This window comes from Podarcis muralis, chromosome 10 (assembly GCF_964188315.1).
Source record: "Podarcis muralis chromosome 10, rPodMur119.hap1.1, whole genome shotgun sequence".
Lineage (NCBI taxonomy): Eukaryota > Metazoa > Chordata > Lepidosauria > Squamata > Lacertidae > Podarcis > Podarcis muralis.
Window position 1 is genome coordinate 27,243,746 of NC_135664.1, and position 19,729 is coordinate 27,263,474.

Sequence of the window (19,729 nt, forward strand, 5' to 3'; positions counted from 1 at the left end):
TTGGGCCCCAAGTGCCCACCCCCTCTTTAACTGTAATTGGCCGTGATGGGCAAGGATCAAGCTCGCTTGTGTTTTGTAACCCCTTTCTAGTCATCCTGCCTACACTTGCCTTAATTAGGGACGTGGGTGGCACTGTGGGTTAAACCACAGAGCCTAGGACATGCCGATCAGAAGGTCAGCGGTTCAAATCCCCATGACGGGGTGAGCTCCCGTTGCTCGGTCCCTGCTCCTGCCAACCTAGCAGTTCGAAAGCACGTCAAAGTGCAAGTAGATAAATAGGTACCGCTCCACGGGAAGGTAAACGGTGTTTCCGTGTGCCGCTCTGGTTCGCCAGAAGCGGCTTAGTCATGCTGGGCACATGACCCGGAAGCTCTACGCCAGCTCCCTCGGCCAATAAAGCGAGATGAGCGCGCAACCCCCGAGTCAGCCACAACTGGACCTAATGGTCAGGGGTCCCTTTACCTTTACCTTGCCTTAATTGCTTATGGGGGTTCCATTTGGAAGGGGGTTTCCATTGCCCAAACGGAAATCCTTGCGCCAATGGAACTATTTTGCTGGATACTGTCTCTGGCCACCATATTTTGGCATAAAAATAAAACTAGAAAGTTATCCCAATTAGAATTGTCGGGATTCAGCTTTCCTTGCCGGGAAAGTTAAGGTTGGCATCTCTCATCATACTCAACAGAGAGCATGGGGCAAATGACCTAATGGAAGTAGCAGAAACTGAACGATGGCAACATGTATTACATCTGTAGTTGTCCAACATACAGAACAAGTGGGAATATTTTGGCATGAGGGTGAGGCCTGGTTAGACATTTAAACCCAGAGGAATGCAAGATACCCACCCCATTTGACACCCTAATGTTATAGTTTGAGTGTCAAGATATACCACCCAGTGGCAACTTCCTAAAAGAACAAACAAGAAGCAGAGTAATACAAAACACAGTTTATGTAAAAATAATTGTAACAATGCTTCGCATAGGAGCCAACTGGCCTCCAGTTGTGTCCATTTTCTAAGAGAACATGTACACTATTAAAGTAAACTTACAGCATGACTTCATAGAACTTAATTCTTATCTATACCCATGTTTCAGTATTAAAATGAGCTTTTTCATCACTTAGAAATCTGAACAATTGAGCAATCTATAAAGGTACATAAATAAATTTAGCAAGACATCAAGACACTTACTACTCAAGCTACAGTTATGAACAGTGAGACACGAAAAGAATAAGGTAATTCCTTTCAATGAGCCAAATGAGTTTCCAAAATATGAAGGTATATTTTGCTCTTAGTGTGGCATTCACTGGGACAAACATGCAAACAGCATTCCAAAAGATGGATGAGAAAGGTGACCCATTGCCAAATTATTTTCTGAAATAATTCTCCCCTGCTTTTTTAACATCTGCAAACTGAAGTAAACTTGGGGCGCGCCAGCTTTTGTCAACTAAAATTAACAACTAAAAATGAGATGTAGCATTAATTTTCACCAGTCAATTATCATCCCTCTAATAGTGAACTCTGCTGGTGAGTGCTAACAGGTTTTAAGCTGAAACAGAGTCACTGGGAAACAAAAGGAGGCATCAGCATGCTCAGGAAGGTGGGGGAAATCCCAAGGTTTGCAGAGGTACAAAAATTGTTTTTAAACCTAAGGGTCAAATCCCTACCCCGCCACAAAAAGAAGAAGAATCAGTCCATAGATGACTTAGCATGCCCAGTAGCCATGGAATATTCTGTGTCAATTGGAAAGGGAAACTGGTAAAAGGGAGAGTCAAATGATCGTGGCTGGCTGGCACCCAGAACTGTTAGAGCAGATACACTGCAAGATTTTGCTGCAGGTCCCACCTGTCATTCAATAACAGCAGAGGTTTCACATCTTAGCATGGCAATGCATATGCCCTTTTCTAAATGTTCTCTGTGCTAAATAGTAGGAGCTGCAGTAGGGAGAGTAAAGGATGCATTACATTTTTAGAGTTCACTCTTTTAGCAGCTGGGGATGCTAAGTTCTGAGATGTCAGCCTATGCCAAAACAGAAGAAGAGGGATGAGGAAACTGGGGCCCTCCAGATGTTACTGAACTCCAGCTCTGATCTGCTCCAGAGATCAGGGTTGTTAGGTACTATACTCCAGTAAAATCTGGATGATCCCAGGTGTCTCACCCCTGCAAGAAAGCTAGATCCAGTTAGACAAGGAGGGATAACTTCCATGTTCCGATATGACCAACTTCATTCTCACTATATGTATAATATTATAATAATTAAGTACTGTAATGAAAATAGCATTTTATGCAGTAAAACATTTTGCAGTCATTAATTACTATTGCTATAGCAAACATATTAATTCCAAACCAACATTATAACAAGAGCGCCATATTATGGTTCCACTGAAATCAAGACACTTGTAACAGCACAGATTCTGGCCAATCATTTTAAAGCTTTGTTGCAAAATATACAATAACTATTTGGTAAGCAAACAACTGTCAAATCAGGATGAGTAGCAGCCCATCCACACATCATTATTCTATGACTAAGCCTACTGTACGTGGAGCTGAGTGAATAAAATATTTTCATAATAAACTATAGTATATTTCACAACATGTTTTTTTCCTTCTTCCAGAAGGGCCAGTAAGAATATATAAAAATCTTATTCAAATTTAATAAAAACTATATAAAATCTATATCATATTTTGCCTTAGTAAATCTAGCCATATTATTTTGGCGTTGAGTTCTACCATGTTAAAATGTTGGTCGGGACCCAAAGAATCACACTAGCTCTGGACTTGTAAAGGGGCTCTGGGAATGGACTTCTCAAACCACAGCCTTCACGCCATGTTGCAAATTGCGTCTGATGCTGTTAAGGCTTCCAAAACTGGTTTGAGATATGGAAACGAGGTCCACTGTTCAAGGGGTTGAGGACAAAGAAGTCTAACTGGGCCAAGCTCTTTAGCATGCCTATGTAGATCTTTGGATCCCAGCTTTTGTTTATAGGAGTGGGGAACCTGTTGCCTTCCAGATGCTGTTGGATCCCAGTTGTCATCAGTCCCATCCAGCATGGCCAATGCTCATGGACAGCGCCACAGATTCCCCAATCCTGGTTTAAAGCCAATATATTATTAACTACATATGACACTAGCTTTGCTTCCACTAGGTATTTAGTTCTAGAGTGGAAGTCCTGTTATTCGGTGCAGCTTACATCTAAAAAAAAGTAAAACATGATTGTCAAAATATTGTAAAATACAAGAGATGAAGACAAAGGCACATATAGATTGTCATCAGTCATAACACATTCCTCTGAAAACGGAATAACTTCTGAGATTTGTAAACAATTTGTTCTCACGCTTTTAAAGTGAGGTTAGTGCTGACTCCGTTACGGCAATGTTCACAGTTTTATCAGAATTTGAGATTAGGAATGACAAAGTGTACAGTCATTTATACAGTATAAAGACCTTCATTTGTATCTGACGCATTTGAGGTTATAAAGAAACTGAATTATATTATATAGAGGGGAAAACCTGAATGCAAAACTCTGCAACACTTGACTCAGTTACAATTCACCGTTGTGAAAATGTGTACTAACTGAACTTCAAACAGTTCTCTGCAGTGTGCTTTTCTTCCTGCAGAGAATTCTTCAAGAAGAACGGCATCTTCATTTTGTCCACACTGGGAGATAGTTCTCAGCATACTTCTCGACATAACAACTGATTAGAGCAATGTGCTGTTTCTTTCATGAATATCCTTCAGGCATCATATATTCTCTCACATCTGTGTTGTTTAATTCAAAAGTTTGGGGAGCCTATGATGATCACCTTCCTTTAGATCTTCTATCGCAAATGTCCCTTATGCTTTTGGTTAGCTGCTTTGTGAATACTTTGTATATTCTTCCACAGTAAGTGTGCTGCGTCTTTTGTAGCTCCAGTTCAAGGGGTATCAACAAGGCGTGTACCAAGTCATCACCAAATGAATACTGGGGGGAAGAGGAAATTATAAATGCTGTATTAACAAGTCACAGTTAGCAAAACAACCCAAACAGTACTGCTTTGGCCAAAACAATTCTAAAACGGCTTTCCATTGTTGCGCTAAATATTCAGCTTTACAAAAGTCTCCCTGTATACGAGTCGTACTTAAGACAAGAACTAGTGAAAAGGTGGCAATATTCTTAACACAGTGTAATACGTAAAGACCTCTGGCAAGTTTGCAATATATTTTGATTACTCAAAACATCCAATTACTGTCAGCTTAAATGAATGCAAAATGGTTTTTGCACAGGAAACAAGCCTGAAAAAAAAAAAAATCAACGTAACTATTCAGGCAAACAAATCTGAAAATGAATGTCAGGCACCTAAATTAATGGGTTAATTTACATGATCACATGCTTGCCACGTTGTAGCTTTGGCCTGAAATGTGTATAATTATCTCAGTATGACATTCTTTAAAATAATATATGGCTCTTATTGAGTTGAAACAGTAGAAAAAGAGTAATCTATAGTACCATTAAAGATGGGGCAGCTTCATTAAACTGAATTATGTACAAGCATACACAGTATTTAATGGAAACCTGAAGTAAAAACAGTCATTAATCCAGAGTTACAGGTTATTTTACTACATTAGAAACCAAGTAATATGCTAACTTAACATTTCAAAATAAAATAATTTTGCTAATCTTGCTGGCATCAGGTCAGTATTGATCTACATCTTTTCTATGTGTTATGCATAAACAAAAGCTGATCATAAATAAAGCTGAGAGATTTTCTTTTCTTAATATTTTTCTGGCAATACTCAAAGGAACAAAGAAATTGTATTTTTATGAGACCACATTTTCTTTCGGTGTAGTGCATTCTAAGTCCCCCAATAGTACTTTTCTTCATTTTTATACCTATATGACAACATGCAACAAAGCACCATTAAAATATACTATTGATCTTTGAAGGTTATATGCAAGATAGGATGAACATTAAAATAAGCAACATTGCTACGTTTTACAGCTCTTCAGTGAGTATGCTGATATACTGATAAATAGTTTATTAGAAACCTTATTTGCAGAACAAGAAAGCTGAACAGTTATGCCAAGCATGAAAGACTTGCACGTGCATTTATATATTACAAACTGCACAAATTAAAGTAACTAAATTATACAGATATGAGACAGGAATAAGAGTTTGGAGAGAGAATAAAATGGAGCTTTCCAGTATCGAAGCACTGCTTACTAATTTCAACAATAAAATGGGAACAGAAGAATTGTCTAAGGCACTTCTGGTAACGCCTCCATTGTGGTTTGTTAGTGAACTTCTGGAAACTACCAGCATTTACTAAAACTGAACTTCTGTTTATTTTTTAATGCAGTTAACAACATTTATATATCGCTTGACTGAGGTAAAACCTCTAAGCAGTTTACAAGAAATATTAAAATTATCAATAAAGAACAGTTGAGAACAATTAGAAATTATTATTTTGTTTAAATTAACAGTAAAAGAGATAAAACCACAATGACATCTATATGTCTGAATAGGCTTGCTTTAGCAAAAAGTGGTTTAACCAGGCGCCAAACAGAGTACAGTCGTACCTTGGAAGTCAAACTGAATCCGTTCCAGAAGTCCATTAGACTTCCAAAATGTTCGGAAACCAAAGTGCGGCTTCTGATTGGCTGCAGGAAAATCCTGCAGCCAATTGGAAGCCGCGGAAGCCCCTTCGGACATTCCAAAAATAGTTCGCAAACCGGAACAGTCACTTCCGGGTTTGCGGCGTTCGGGAGCCAAAACATTTGAGAACTAAACTGTTTGAAAACCAAGGTACGACTGTAAAGCAAAGAGGCCTGTGTGTGATGTCACTGGACAGAGACTTCCAAATCATAGGTGACACCACACTAAAAGACTGATTTCTTATAACTGCAGAATGAGAATTATGAGCCACCTGAAACAGTGCAAGTTCCTTAGAGCTTGCAGGCATATATGGGGAAAGGAGATGCTGCCATGTTTTAGAGCCCAATGTTGTGCTTCATCATGCTGAAGTTTAAATTCAAGCTTAGCACCATTCAGGATTGCAGCCAAAGGTTGCAACCCTTAAGACCACAGGGGGTCTCTCTCCTCTTTTGCAGATATTGGAAGCCAATATGTTCAAAACCTAAATCAATAGACTCCAAACTTCAAGAAGTCCACAATATCTCTTTCTTTCCAAACTTAGATCTAACTTTATGTACTTATGCTACTCTTAGATAGTAAGATCTTTTATAGAAAGCGCTCCTGAAACTTCAGTATAAAGTTCTCAAAATGTGCACTTTGCAGGTTAGTTAATAATTATTGGTCAAATGAAGTATGAGGACCTGGTTGCGTTCATATTAACTGGAAAGTTAAAAAGACAGATGCATAAAAAAAGGACTGAGTAAGATTTCAAACGATTGTTCTTAATTCTAGAAGTTAACAATAATAGAGATGTCAATTCATATACCAGATTGGAGATTAAAAAACTTACATTTCTTATTGCATCGTACACAGCTCGAAAAGCTGGCTGTTTATCGTCATGGTAAACCCCTCTGTTTCCGTGGAGGATGAATATTCCTTCTTGATCAACCTGCTGACAGTTGCTTCCATAAATACAGTGGTCAGGCCGATAGTTCCATTGGCAAGGAAAAACAAAAAGGCTTTCTGTGCAAAAACAACAACATTGCAGTGATTACAGGTAAGCCATTAATTAGTTTCAAGTTCCTTTCTAACTTTTGGTGGCTTATCAACAGAAGACAATAGTAATCATACAATGATGTCTACCTGCTTGCACAAGGGAAATCTGTTCGTGCAATGAAACGTCTGGTTTCTTTTCTCCCTTCCCACCCCCTTTCAACCCTCAACTCTCCAGAAATTGGGGTATATGGGGGGCTGTGAGGGTGGAAGAGAGGAGAGGCCCCCTCATACTATGATGGATCTCTCCCAATATTTTAATTAAATATATTATATAAACCCCTAACAAGCCAGCCATGCATACAGTCACTTTACCCTTATTAATCTGATTTCTACTAGCCAACTGTAATTTCACTAAATGTATTCAGTCTTATTCAAAGCTACCCCAACTATTCATTTGTATGCCACCTTTCTGCCAAGGCACCAAATTTCAATACACTGGTATAAAATACTCTCGGACCTACTTCAGAAGCTGATGCCAGGGTCCACAGCTCTTACACAACCCCAGGGAAAGTGGGGCTGCCCCAACAGTCACCTCAGGCTGTTGACGTTCCTTTTCAGAAGGTGTTGGCTATGTGTTCCTTTGGCCTGGATTTCTTGGCTTCTGACTTCCCTTGGGGCACATAGGTCTTAAGTAGCCCCAAGGGAAGATGTGATTTTAACACAACTTTAGGTAGTGGGCAAGTCAACAAAAAATGGCACAGAGTTCCTACTACATCCATGTCACTGGAGCCCCAAAATGAACTTGTCTGTACAATGTTTCAAGAACTACCATATTAACCGAAGCCTAACCCATGTTGAAAGCTCTTTGGAGCTCAACAAACGCTCTCTATTTATCAAATAGTTTCCCAGCCCTTGTTTTCACTCAGTCACATGAAAGAAAGCAAATTAGAAATAAGTGAAATTCTGTGGGGAAATCCTGGCTTATATCGTGAACCAGAAATGATCGAGATTCCAATTAGCCCCACTCCAATTCAAACGAGATCTCAACCACACAAGCAAAACCACACCAAATCTGTTTCTTGGGTAGAATTTGATAGCAGCCATTCTACAGCAGCTGTAGTACAAACTGAAACTTGATTAGTATGGAAGTGCTCTTATAGAAAAAGCTCATAGGGGGTTAATTTCAAATAAAGGTGTTCTGTGATAGAGATGAGAAGGCATAGGGAAATTAACCAGACACATTTTGGGGATGGAACCATACCCACCTCTATGGTGTGATAGCAGTAGCATATGGATAGGCAAGATTGGAAGGGCATTCTAAAAAAAAGCAGCTTACCTGGATTATGAAAAAACATAATGTTCAGAAGATCCTGATCGCCCCATGTTATGTTCAACTTATATTTTTTCAGCAACGGCATCAGAATTTCTTCCCACCGTAACCGTGCTGTGGTCATATCATTCTTCAACATCAAACACAAATGAGCAATATTAGAGCCAAGACTGAAATATAATAGATTTTGAAATCTATCTTTTGGAACTCTGTTTTAATTAAGAGCCACTTTACGCAATGTGTCCAGTCCCTTTTAGGATTTAACTTATGGTTTGAAGGCAAAGTAGGCTGCCACCTTGCTAAAGCTATGCAGATCTGGGTCTGGTCAGTGCCTGGATGAGCGGCAGCCTGGGAACCATGTATATAGTGCCTTGGGTTCTGAGATGAAATAAATAGGTTAAAGGCGTTCACATTTAGGCAAACTTTGAGGCTTGGTTGACCACTCACCTGCCTTTGTGTGTTTCATTTCACTATACACGATGATAATAATAAGAAAAATTCAGCAACGTGCTCCTGAAAATTTACTTAATGGACTATTGTAATGCACTTTATATGTTCTGCCCATAGCTGTCAACGTTTCCCTTTTTCAAAAGGAAATTCCCTTATTATGAATAGGATTCCTCGCAAGAAAAGGGAAAAGCTGACACCTATGGTTCTGCCCCAGAAGAAGCTGCAACTGGTGCAGAATGTGTCAGCCACAGTACTGACAGGTGCCACAGACCAGATGCACATTACAGTGGTAACTCAGGTTAAGTACTTAATTCGTTCCGGAGGTCCGTTCTTAACCTGAAACTGTTCTTAACCTGAAGCACCACTTTAGCTAATGGGGCCTCCTGCTGCCGCCGAGCCGCCGGAGCACGATTTCTGTTCTCATCCTGAAGCAAAGTTCTTAACCTGAAGCACTATTTCTGGGTTAGCAGAGTCTGTAACCTGAAGCGTATGTAACCTGAAGTGTATGTAACCCGAGGTACCACTGTACATCAGTCTAAAAGGGTAGATACACTGCTTGCCAATTTGCTTCTGGGTCCAATTCAAGGTGCTCTTATTAATGTATAAAAATCTTAGATGGCTTTGGCCCCAAATATCTGAAGGAATGTCTCCACCGATATTGACTTGATAGTTTTGGTAGGCTTGGAAAGCCCTGCTTTCAACACCAGCACCAATTGTGGTTGAAGGGTCAGTGGCCCATGGAAGGGCCTTTTCAGCAGTAGCCCCTAGATTACAGAATGCCCGTCCCTCCAAGGTGGATCCTGTCCTGGCTTATAGCTTTAATCAGTAGGTCAAGATGCACCTTTTTGTTCAGGTTTTTGGAAGTGTGGGGCGAGGTGGCATTTAGTTTCCTCCATGCCTACTATTATGCGCAGCTGCTGATTTTACTGTGATTTTGAGGTTCTGTTTTTTTAAAATAATAATAAAAATCACATAAATCGCCCTAGGACCTTTGGTTCAAGGGCAGGTAATAAGAACACTAAATACATGAGTAAATGAATAAATGTGACATACATACCATGACTAGCTAAATTCAGTTTTAAAACTGTGATTATTATTTTTTTTAAGTCAACAAGCCTCAGCTACTACAGTTCATATCTGTGGCTAATCATACAAAACAAGGAACAAATTCATTCAGCTGCTGCAAGAAGCCCAGAGATACTGGGGCTAATGAACAGAAAGACAAGAAGGGTACGGAATATAAATAGTGAAATGGCAAGAAATAAGAATGCAGTACTCTCTTTTGTGGCATTCAAATGTTTTTTAGTAAAGACTATTTTTCAAATAAAAGCGAATACCATTTGTGGTTGTTAGTCACTGATACTAACAGACCCCCTTTGCTTTGGGTATGATGTGTAAACAGAATAGTGCTTAGTTTGTATTCCGATAAAATAAGATAAAATAGTTTTTAGGTAAAATATTCAGAATTAATGTCTCCTCTCAGTTCTCACAGGTGTTCCCTGTGCTCCTTAACCAGTCAGGTGTAAAGGAGCAGATGACAACACATGGTTGGAAAGCATATTTTCCTCCCCTCCAGGAACCCTTCTCTGGCAACATATGAAATGTGTCTGAACATGCCGAGCTGTGTTTTTCTTGTTTAAAAATCAAGGAATTCTTGTTTGGGGTTTCCTTTTTCAAACTAGCCAACTGTAAGCCTAGCAAGAAAACACAGCCTCTCCCTGGAAGGAAGAGTGAAACTAAATGCAGTACAGCACCTTTCATGCAATTACATGAGTGGGTTTTTAGAAGTAAATGCCTAGTGTAGAAGGCCAGATCGAGATCAGACCTTGGCTTGTGGGGTAAGAAGGTCTTAGCTCTTTGTACCCGCAATACAGATTGGGGCCTCACACTTGCTGTTTGTATTGGAAGAAAAGTTTCAAATGGTGTGAATGGGAGTTCTGCCCCGATCTGGATCGGGGTGCGATGGGAGCAAATTAGGCGTCTTCTTACCCTATCCACCAGGGTCATGATCCACAATGGGTCACCTGTGCCTGCTATTTCCTTTTTTAAATGGTTCCACATCTAGTTCAGCCCTGATATTGGGTTCTCCTTTAAAGGTAAAGGGACTCCTGACCATTAGGTCCAGTCGTGACCGACTCTGGGGTTGCGGCGCTCATCTTGCTTTATTGGCCGAGGGAGCTGGCATACAGCTTCCGGGTCATGTGGCCAGCATGACTAAGCCGCTTCTGGCGAACCAGAGCAGCACACAGAAACGCCGTTTACCTTCCCGCTGGAGCGGTACCTATTTATCTACTTGCACTTTGATGTGCTTTCGAACTGCTAGGTTGGCAGGAGCAGGGACCGAGCAACGGGAGCTCATCCCGCCGTGGGGATTCGAACTGCCGACCTTTAGGGCTACATAAATAGCACTTCCTATTCGAGACAGTTCTCCTGCACACTAATAAAATGAAGCCAAATCTTAGGGTGGTATTCAATGAAGCTTTACTCAACGTAGGCCCACTGAAATTAACAAGCATGACTAAGTTAGGTGTGTTAATTTCAATGGATCTGCTCTGAGTGAAACACAGCTGAATACCATCCTTAAAGTTTTAAAGTCTGCACTGTGAACACCAAAGCAACTCTGAGCAGACCACAAAAGCATTTTAAGAGCACTTTTCAAGCACACCAAACAAGCAAATACAATGGCTATCAATTCTCCATGGCTGAAACAATGGAAAGGCAAAACCCATGACATTTTCAAGGGTGACCATTTCAGTCAGAGTTTCCCAAACTTGGGGGTCTCCAGCTGTTTTTGGACTACAATTCCCACCACCCCTGACTAGCTAGGGATGATGGGAGTTGTAGTCCAAAAAGCAGCTGGAGGCACAAGTTTGGGAAACCCTGAGTGAAGTGATAACGATGAGACTGGAGGGCTATACTAAATTTTCTGCAAATGTGACTGTAGGAATGAAAATCACGGCAGACGAGCAGTAGGCGTGATGAGGTGTTTGTATCAACCAATCAGCCACAAGCACACCTGTGGCAATGTTTGTAATATTCAATAAAGGAGAGCTCCCAGGCTTGCCCTGACAGACGCCTCATCACACCTACTGCTCGTCTGCCATGATTTTCATTCCTACATGTGGCAACCTATTTTAGAAAGAGTCTGTCAAATAAGAACAGAGTGCCCCATAACAGCCATTTACCATCACTGCATTGCATCCCATAAGCAAAAAATCCCTGCAAAACTGTTAGGTACACCCCCGATTTTAATACTTATCCCAGCGTCTCTGAGTATTCTTTTAATAATGTCAAGAGCTGCAGTAGAGCAGCAGTTAATATAATTTTTCTAATTTAAACATGGGCTTATGTCCAGGTTATATGAACTGATTAAGCAAGAGGCTTTAAGAACAACATTGCGCTAAAGCAAGCAGTGTTTTTACAGAAGTGGGAAGGTTGTAGTAAGCAGTGTAGCAGCGCCACCTTCTGGTTAGATCAGTATCTACACTAATAACAGGCTGTTCCCATGATTTCTTTAGCAGGATAGTAATTCACAATAAGAAGACGGATACCATGTTCTATTTGAGTGGCATGTGAAGAAACGCCATAAGGAAGAAAGATCCTGTCTGGAAAACCAGGAATAAACCAAAAGGCTTCCATTTGGAAAAATTAGGCAGGATGATCTTCCTTGCAGATGAGGAAAAACAACGTATGGAAAAATTGGGAGGTCAGTGAAACTGCAGACATTCGGTGGAGAGAGCAAGCTTACCCTGGAAATGGGAAAAGCAAAAGACGTACCTTGAAATGTTTTCTTCTTATGCGGGTCATATTCATTAACATTACTCCAGAATTGATTCCAGTCTTTCCATAATACGGGTGCCTGGCAAAACGGTTATACCACCCGATGCGAGGTTCCTCATGTTCAGGTGCCATGGCAGCAATTTGAGTGGAATTGAATTTTTTCAAGAAGGACCAAATGTCATCGACAGGTCTTAGGAACAAGATGTCCGTGTCAACATAGAGCAGAGAGTCCACATCTTTGAGTATTAACTGTGAAGGAAATGGGTTTTTAGAAAGAGGGTTTAAGTCAAACCCTAACCATGCTACAACTCATCTTGACCAAGAAGCCACTGAGGCAGATCAGTATCAATATCAGTATCAATTTCTCACCAATAGACAAACTTCTCTCTATGCTGCAGCTAGACTGTTGGTGGGGACATATTATCACCAGCACATAGCTCCAGTGCTCAAAAGCTTGCGCTGGCTGTTCATACACTACAAGGCCAGGTATTAATTTATAAGGCCCTTGACAATTTGCACCCAGGATACCTGAAGAACCACTCGATCCCTTATACTCCTGCCTCATTGCTGAGGTCTTTGGGGGAGTCAACAGTTTGTGGCGTCACATGAAACAGAGGCATGTCTCCTGGACACAAGGAGCTGTGCAGTCAGGATTGTAGACCCAGTTTTAAGGAATTCCCTTCTACCTGAGGTCAGACAGGACCCCTTCCCTGCTGAACTACTGAAGTCTATTTTATTCCAGCAGGTATTTTAATTGAATTCCGATTTAATAGTTTCAACTGGTTTTTATTTTCATTGTGTTGAATCCCTTGTACGCCACTTGGAGAGACAACAGTAATTAAGTTACATATCTGATTTTAATTTATATCCCACCCAGGGCTTTTTTTTTTCAGCTGGAACTCCTCAGAACTCAGGTGAGCGCCAATCCTATTCTAAGAGAATGGTGAGTTCTGGCAATACTTTTTCTAGAAAAATAGCACTGATCCCACTCAGAGCAATAATAAAACCTGAAAGGTCATCAACAACTAAAAACAGTATTAAAACATTATTATTATTATTATTATTATTATTATTATTATTATTTAAAAGTTTAAAATAATCTAAAAAACAGAGATCCCAGGACTGCCAAGAACAGTATCTTTCAGTCATCAAATGCAAATTGGGCAGCCAAGGCTACTTGTGTGCCAAAAACCAGACTGAAATTAATCTAGATCAGGGCAGTCCAACTTTCCCTACCAATTGGAACGAAAGAGTACTCCAACATGGAATCTGCTGGCCATACAATGCCTTATCATGTGGGAAGGGGGGCGAGGCCAACATTTGACACACCACGTTCCCCCAAAGCTGGATAAGCAAGGTGCTGGGCTTTGGGAAGGAAGCGTAAGGCTCTAGGACCCTGTTAGAGCCTTCACACCTCCTTCCCAAAGCCCAGCAACTCACTTACCTGGCTTTGGGAAGGCAGCAGAAGGGCTAGGATGAAGACATCAAATGTTGCCGAGGGACCACTCTGTTCTAATCTAGATAATATACTTCCTCTAGTTTTGGCTTTATCCCCACGACGGGGTGAGCTCCCGTTGCTCGGTCCCTGCTCCTGCCAACCTAGCAGTTCGAAAGCACATCAAGGTGCAAGTAGATAAATAGGTACTGCTCCGGCGGGAAGGTAAACGGCGTTTCTGTGCACTGCTCTGGTTCGCCAGAAGCGGCTTAGTCATGCTGGCCACATGACCCGGAAGCTGTACGCCGGCTCCCTCGGCCAATAAAGCGAGATGAGCACCACAACCCCAGAGTCGGCCACGACTGGACCTAATCATCAGAGGTCCCATTACCTTTACCTAGTTTTGGCTGTGGCTGGCTTGGCCACAACCTTCTCCATTACCCTGCCCAGGAAAGGAATAGACCGGATGGTAATTTCCAAAACCTCTGCATCCAGGGAGTGCTTCTTCAATATGGGTTGCACCAGCAGCTATTTCAAGTCACTGGGGTACCCGTGTGAGGTACTGACCACTCCCTGGACCCATCCAGTCCATCCCCTTCTATTAAGATTTTAGGTAAAGGTAAAGGACCCCAGTCCAGTCAAAGGCGACTATGGGGTTGCGGCACTCCTCTCGCTTTCAGACTGAGGGAGCCAGCATTTGTCTGCAGACAGCTGTCCGGGTCATGTGGGCAGGGGGACACGGGTGGCGTTGTGGTCTAAAACACTGAGCCTCTTGGGCTTGCCGATCGGAAATTCGGTGGTTCGAATCCCTGCAATGGGGTGAGCTCCCGTTGCTCTGTCCCAGCTCCTGCCAACCTAGCAGTTCAAAGGCACGCCAGTGCAAGTAAATGGGTACTGCTGCAGCGGGAAGGTAAATGGCGTTTCCATGCGCTCTGGCTTCCATCATGGTGTCCCGTTGCGCCAGAAGCGGTTTAGTCATGCTGGCCACATGACCCGGAAAGCTGTCTGTGGACAAACACCGGCTCCCTCGGCCTGAAAGCGAGACGAGTGCCACATCCCATAGTTGCCTTTGACTGGACTTAACTGCCCAGGGGTCCTTTACCTTTACCTCTTTTTTAATTAAGATTTTAGTAGCTATGATAGCCAAGGATCAAAAGGATGTGTAGTGTAAATAAATACAAACAAACAGCCTATAATTATTTTTTCACATCTGTGAATTGACTGCGTAGCATAGAAAATAAGAGTCTAATAATGTAAGCAGGTTCAGCTGGTGATTCACCACAGGCTAAAATTTAGTGCTACCCATGGGCTAAAAACATGGATATATTTTTTTATGTTGTTAAATTAAATGGCGACGTTTTAATGATATTTTCTCATTTCAGAGTATTTTATACTGCTAGAGATTTTAGAACTTTTTGTGTTTTATTGCTTTTAATTTTGGAAGCTACTAGGAGCTCCTAGCATAAATAGAGACGTGCACTTTTCTGAAGTCCTATTCAGGCTTCCTAAAGTGGTATCCATGGAGGGGCTGCGTACGTTAGTCCCACGGGAATTGCAAGCATGTACAACTGAATGCATTTACAGCAGCCCAAGCAAAACTGAGCAATGGCAATAGGAATGTGATCGCTGAGAGGGATTAGCAATATGTAATTAAAGTCTTTGCTCCCCCCCCCCCCCAAAGTGGCTTGAAAAGAATAAAAAAAATTTGCAGCTTGGGGTGTCAATGCAGATGTATGAAAGAGTAAAATGATTAGTGGGTGTGTACCACACATGCTACCCACCCCCATAACGCCTGGACCATATGGTCGGTTACTATTTCAGAGATACAGGGAAGAGGCTTCAGGCAGGGTACCAGCTTATATGGCGATACAAAGCACACCCGGCTTGCCTATGGAGAAAAACACCATGTGTTCTAACCTAGCGAGAGAGCGAGAAGTAGGCGAGATTGGGGGAATACAAAAGATACAGTGGAAAACACTGGCGTTAGAGAAAGGAACAGCTGAATTTCCATCAGAGCCTAGGACTCCATGGTCACCAGCGGGCTCTGGGTTCCTAGCAGCGCCGGCATCGTTGATTTGGGTGCGGATAAAATTTAATACAAACAGAACCAGATCAATCTGCTTCCTGCTGCAGGCTCCAATCTGGCTCCGCATTATAATAATAATAATAATAATAATAATAATAATAATAATAATAATAATAATTTATTATTTGTACCCCGCCCATCTGGCTGGGTTTCCCCAGCCACTCTGGGCGGCTTCCAACAAAGATGAAAAATACACAAAAATGTCACATATTAAAAACTTCCCTGAACAGGGCTGCCTTCAGATGTCTTCTGAATGTCAGGTAGTTGTTTATCGCTTTGACATCTGATGGGAGGGCGTTCCACAGGGTGGGCGCCACTACCGAGAAGGCCCTCTGCCTGGTTCCCTGTAACTTGGCCTCTTGCAGTGAGGGAACCGCCAGAAGGCCCTCGGAACTGAACCTCAGTGTCCGGGCAGAACGATGGGGGAGGAGACGCTCCTTCAGATATACTGGACCGAGGCCGTTTAGGGCTTTAAAGGTCAGCACCAACACTCTGAATTGTGCTTGGAAACGTACTGGGAGCCAATGTAGGTCTTTCAAGACCGGTGTTATATGGTCTCGGCGGCCGCTCCCAGTCACCAGTCTAGCTGCCGCATTCTGGATTAGTTGTAGTTTCCGGGTCACCTTCAAAGGTAGCCCCACGTAGAGCGCATTGCAGTAGTCCAAATGGGAGATAACCTTCTGCTCTGATAAAGTTCAGGTTTATCTATATCCAGGGCTGCTAGGAGCCCTCCAGTACACCTTATAAAGGGCAGATGGGGAAACCTCCCCTCTTGGGAGGCCCTGGCAGGGTCCTCTATGCGGAGGATGCCTGGAAATATTATACATGGCATACAGGCTAGGGAACCGGACAGGTGGTAAACAAAGGAGAAGCCTGGGTCCCACAGCAACCTGTGAGAGTGGAAAAGAGCAATGTTCTGGAGGCGTCTCTGAAAGCTGAACAACTTGAGGGCTCAACATGCATCCAGTTATAAGGAAAGCTTATCCAGAGTCACCTAAATTGTTATGTAACGATACACGAGTGTCATTGCATAACACAATATCACAGGTAATGAATTTTCAAGTGCAGTAATTGAGTCCTATTACTTAAGTTTTCCACTACAGTGGTACCTTGGGTTAAGAACTTAATTCATTCTGGAGGTCCGTTCTGAAACTGTTCTTAACCTGAAGCACCACTTTAGCTAATGGAGCCTCCCGCTGCTGCCACGCCGCCGCCACCCAATTTCTGTTCTCATCCTGAAGCAAAGTTCTTAACACGAGGTGCTATTTCTGGGTTAGCAGAGTCTGTAACCTGAAGCGTCTGTAACCCGAGGTACCACTGTACTTGGTTATAACATTATAATGTCTGAGCTAATCAGATCCAGTTCTTAATAGGACATCTTCCTGATTAGAGCATGCTTAGATTTCTCAAGCAATGCAAAAGAGTGGATGTGTTTTTTTACTACGGTAGGATAGTCTGTTGAAAGGGATTCATTGGCTCATAAGGGGCTATAAATGGTTGACTAATAGATGTAGCTTTAGATGTAGTACCGGGTTCAAGGACACATGCACCTGACTGTGGTACCATGTCCTTGTACCAGCACTGGCTTCCACACCAGGACTCTCCTCCTCTCCGTTTACTCCAATGGCTATCACTCATAAACCATCTTGGGACACATACAGTATTCCAGTTGAACTGAGCTTCTCAGTGACATCACACGCAGCCGAATAAACTCTCAGTTTTCCCTTCAGACCTTCCCACTCAACATGAAGATGTTGCGGGTGGAGCTGGCACATGTGGATATACTTTCAGAACACCTGACTATGGTTTTTAAAAAATCTGTAATAAACATTTCTTTTTTATTTTATATGGAACATTTATACAATGTTCGGTTACTTGCAGAACGTAATGAGGAAGGATAAATTCGAAGTGGGAAACACATAATTCTGTCTCCCTGTCAGTGTTCCTGTTTGTTCAGCTCCCTGTATCTGCTTCTTCAGCCTATAAAATAAATAACATTTGCTTGTGCAGTAAAGATAAAGGAACCCTTGACCGTTAAGTCCAGTCAAAGGCGACTATGGCATTGTGGGCCTCATCTTGCTTTCAGGCCAAGGGAGCCGGCGTTTGTCCACAGACAGTTTTCTGGGTCATGTGGCCAGCATGACTAAACCGCTTCTGGCGCAACGGAACACCGTGTCGTAAACCAGAGCGCACGGAAAAACCATTTACCTTCCTGCCGCAGCAGTACCTATTTATCTACTTGCACTGGTGTGCCTTTGAACTGCTAGGTTGGCAGGAGCTGGGACAGAGCAATGGGAGCTTCACCCCGTCATGGGGATTCGAACCACTGACCTTCCAATCGGCAAGCCCAAGAGGCTCAGTGGTTTAGCCCACAGCACCACCTGCATTTTGTGTGTGTGTGATTTATGTGTGTGTGAGTGCACACAAATATCCCGATTCTAGCATTCAAATCGCCTTCTCTTCCTCCAAAGGCTCTCATACAAGCTCAACTGATCCCTTCCAAATGGCATAAAGAGAAGGGACAGCATTCTACTTAAGACACAGACTGACCACTTGACCAGGCTTCCTCAAACTTGGCCCTCCAGATGTTTTTGGCCTACAACTCCCACAATCCCTAGCTAGCAGGACCAGTGAGCAGGGATGATGGGAATTGTAGTCTCAAAGCATCTGGAGGACTGAGTTTGCGGAAGCCTGCACTAGACATTCCTTCGTGATAGATTTAGACAAGCAGCAAAATATATCCCTGCACTCCAAATTTGAGAGACCCAAATAAGCCAGATTACTGTGTTTGGATAAAGTCTGCATTTGATAAAGTAAGCTAATTTTTAAAAAGTTACATATTTTGCCACAGCCACCATCACTTACTGGCAAGAAAAGCCTCTGAGATGCACAGGGCTTGAACAGTTTCTTCCATTCAGCTGCATTCTCAGCTGGAAACGAGATGGGGTATAAAGTATAATTAAATTTTCCTTGATACGCCAAACCATCAAGCTGGGGAAAAGAAATGACAAAGTTTTATTAAAGTCATACAACAAGAATAATTAAAAAAAAGAAAATCACAAGCAACTCTCCAGCTTGAGAGGCACCCTAAGTTTCAGAGTGGTCTCAGCACATACTACGGTACTTCCCAATCTGGCTATAAAACAGCAAAAAAAAAATTTTAACAGAGTAAAGTAAATCAAATCAGATAAAGCAGGGATGGGCCTTCCCAGGAGACATAGAAGCCTCTCCCTCCATGCAGGTGGACAAGAGAGGTCCTCTCTCACAATCCACCCCACATAGGATCACCACCATTGCCTAAGCTCTATCTGTGCTCAGATGGCAGAGGGCAAAAAGGCAGTCTCTACATCCGACAGAGGCAAAACCTTTCTCTTCTCCCAACATGGGGGGGCAGGAATATGCCTGTCAGTTTGCATTTCTTAGTACAGAAAGTACTGATCATTCTGATGTGTACGGATCTTTCCTTTTCTAATTAATTCAAGAGGGTTCTGGAAGCTTCTCCGTGTGAAAGAAACAAGCAGAAGGTTCGTGATGTTTGGGTTATTCTTTCAGAGAAGCTGAGTACAGCTGGCTTAAACTGGTTCTCTTATCTCTTCCAATTAAGGTCATATTGATTATAAATATAGGCCAGAAGGAGCCTGGTTTCACTTTCTCTTTCTATCTCTTTTCCTTCTAGTGTTGTGTTCTGTACATACTGTACTTTTCTGTGTATAACACGCCCCCATGTATAAGACTTTGGGGGACTCAAATTTTTAAAAATGGGGGGAGATGGTACAAACTAAACTTGTTGAGCTTTTTTTGGGGGGGAGGATTGCCCAGAGTTGTTGAGCTTCTTTTGGGGGGGATTGTCCCAGCGCCGGCAGAAGCTGTCAATCGCCTGCCCAACTGCCACAGCGTCGGCCAATCAACACCACCCATTGACACAGCAACCAATAACACGGACAACAGCCGCTGACAGCCATGGCAACAACCAGTCAAATGTCCACCCTATGCACTACCCATGTATAAGATAACCCCCACTTTTTAGCATGAATTTTTTTA

At 42.3% G+C, this 19,729-nt stretch overlaps 1 protein-coding gene across 2 annotated transcripts in view; it reads right to left on the reverse strand.

Annotated features, from left to right (window-relative positions):
- Window positions 1-931: 931 nt before the first annotated feature.
- The window catches only part of GXYLT1 (glucoside xylosyltransferase 1), a 35,545-nt gene continuing 16,747 nt past the window's right edge, over window positions 932-19,729 (reverse strand). For both annotated transcript variants that reach the window (XM_028746099.2, XM_028746100.2), the window contains 5 exons: window positions 18,554-18,679; window positions 12,165-12,416; window positions 7,944-8,067; window positions 6,462-6,634; window positions 932-3,960 (listed from right to left, as the gene is read on the reverse strand). In XM_028746099.2, coding sequence (XP_028601932.2) covers window positions 3,799-3,960; window positions 6,462-6,634; window positions 7,944-8,067; window positions 12,165-12,416; window positions 18,554-18,679 — 837 coding nt within the window. In that variant the 3' untranslated portion in view covers window positions 932-3,798. The remainder of the gene's footprint in view (window positions 3,961-6,461; window positions 6,635-7,943; window positions 8,068-12,164; window positions 12,417-18,553; window positions 18,680-19,729) is intronic.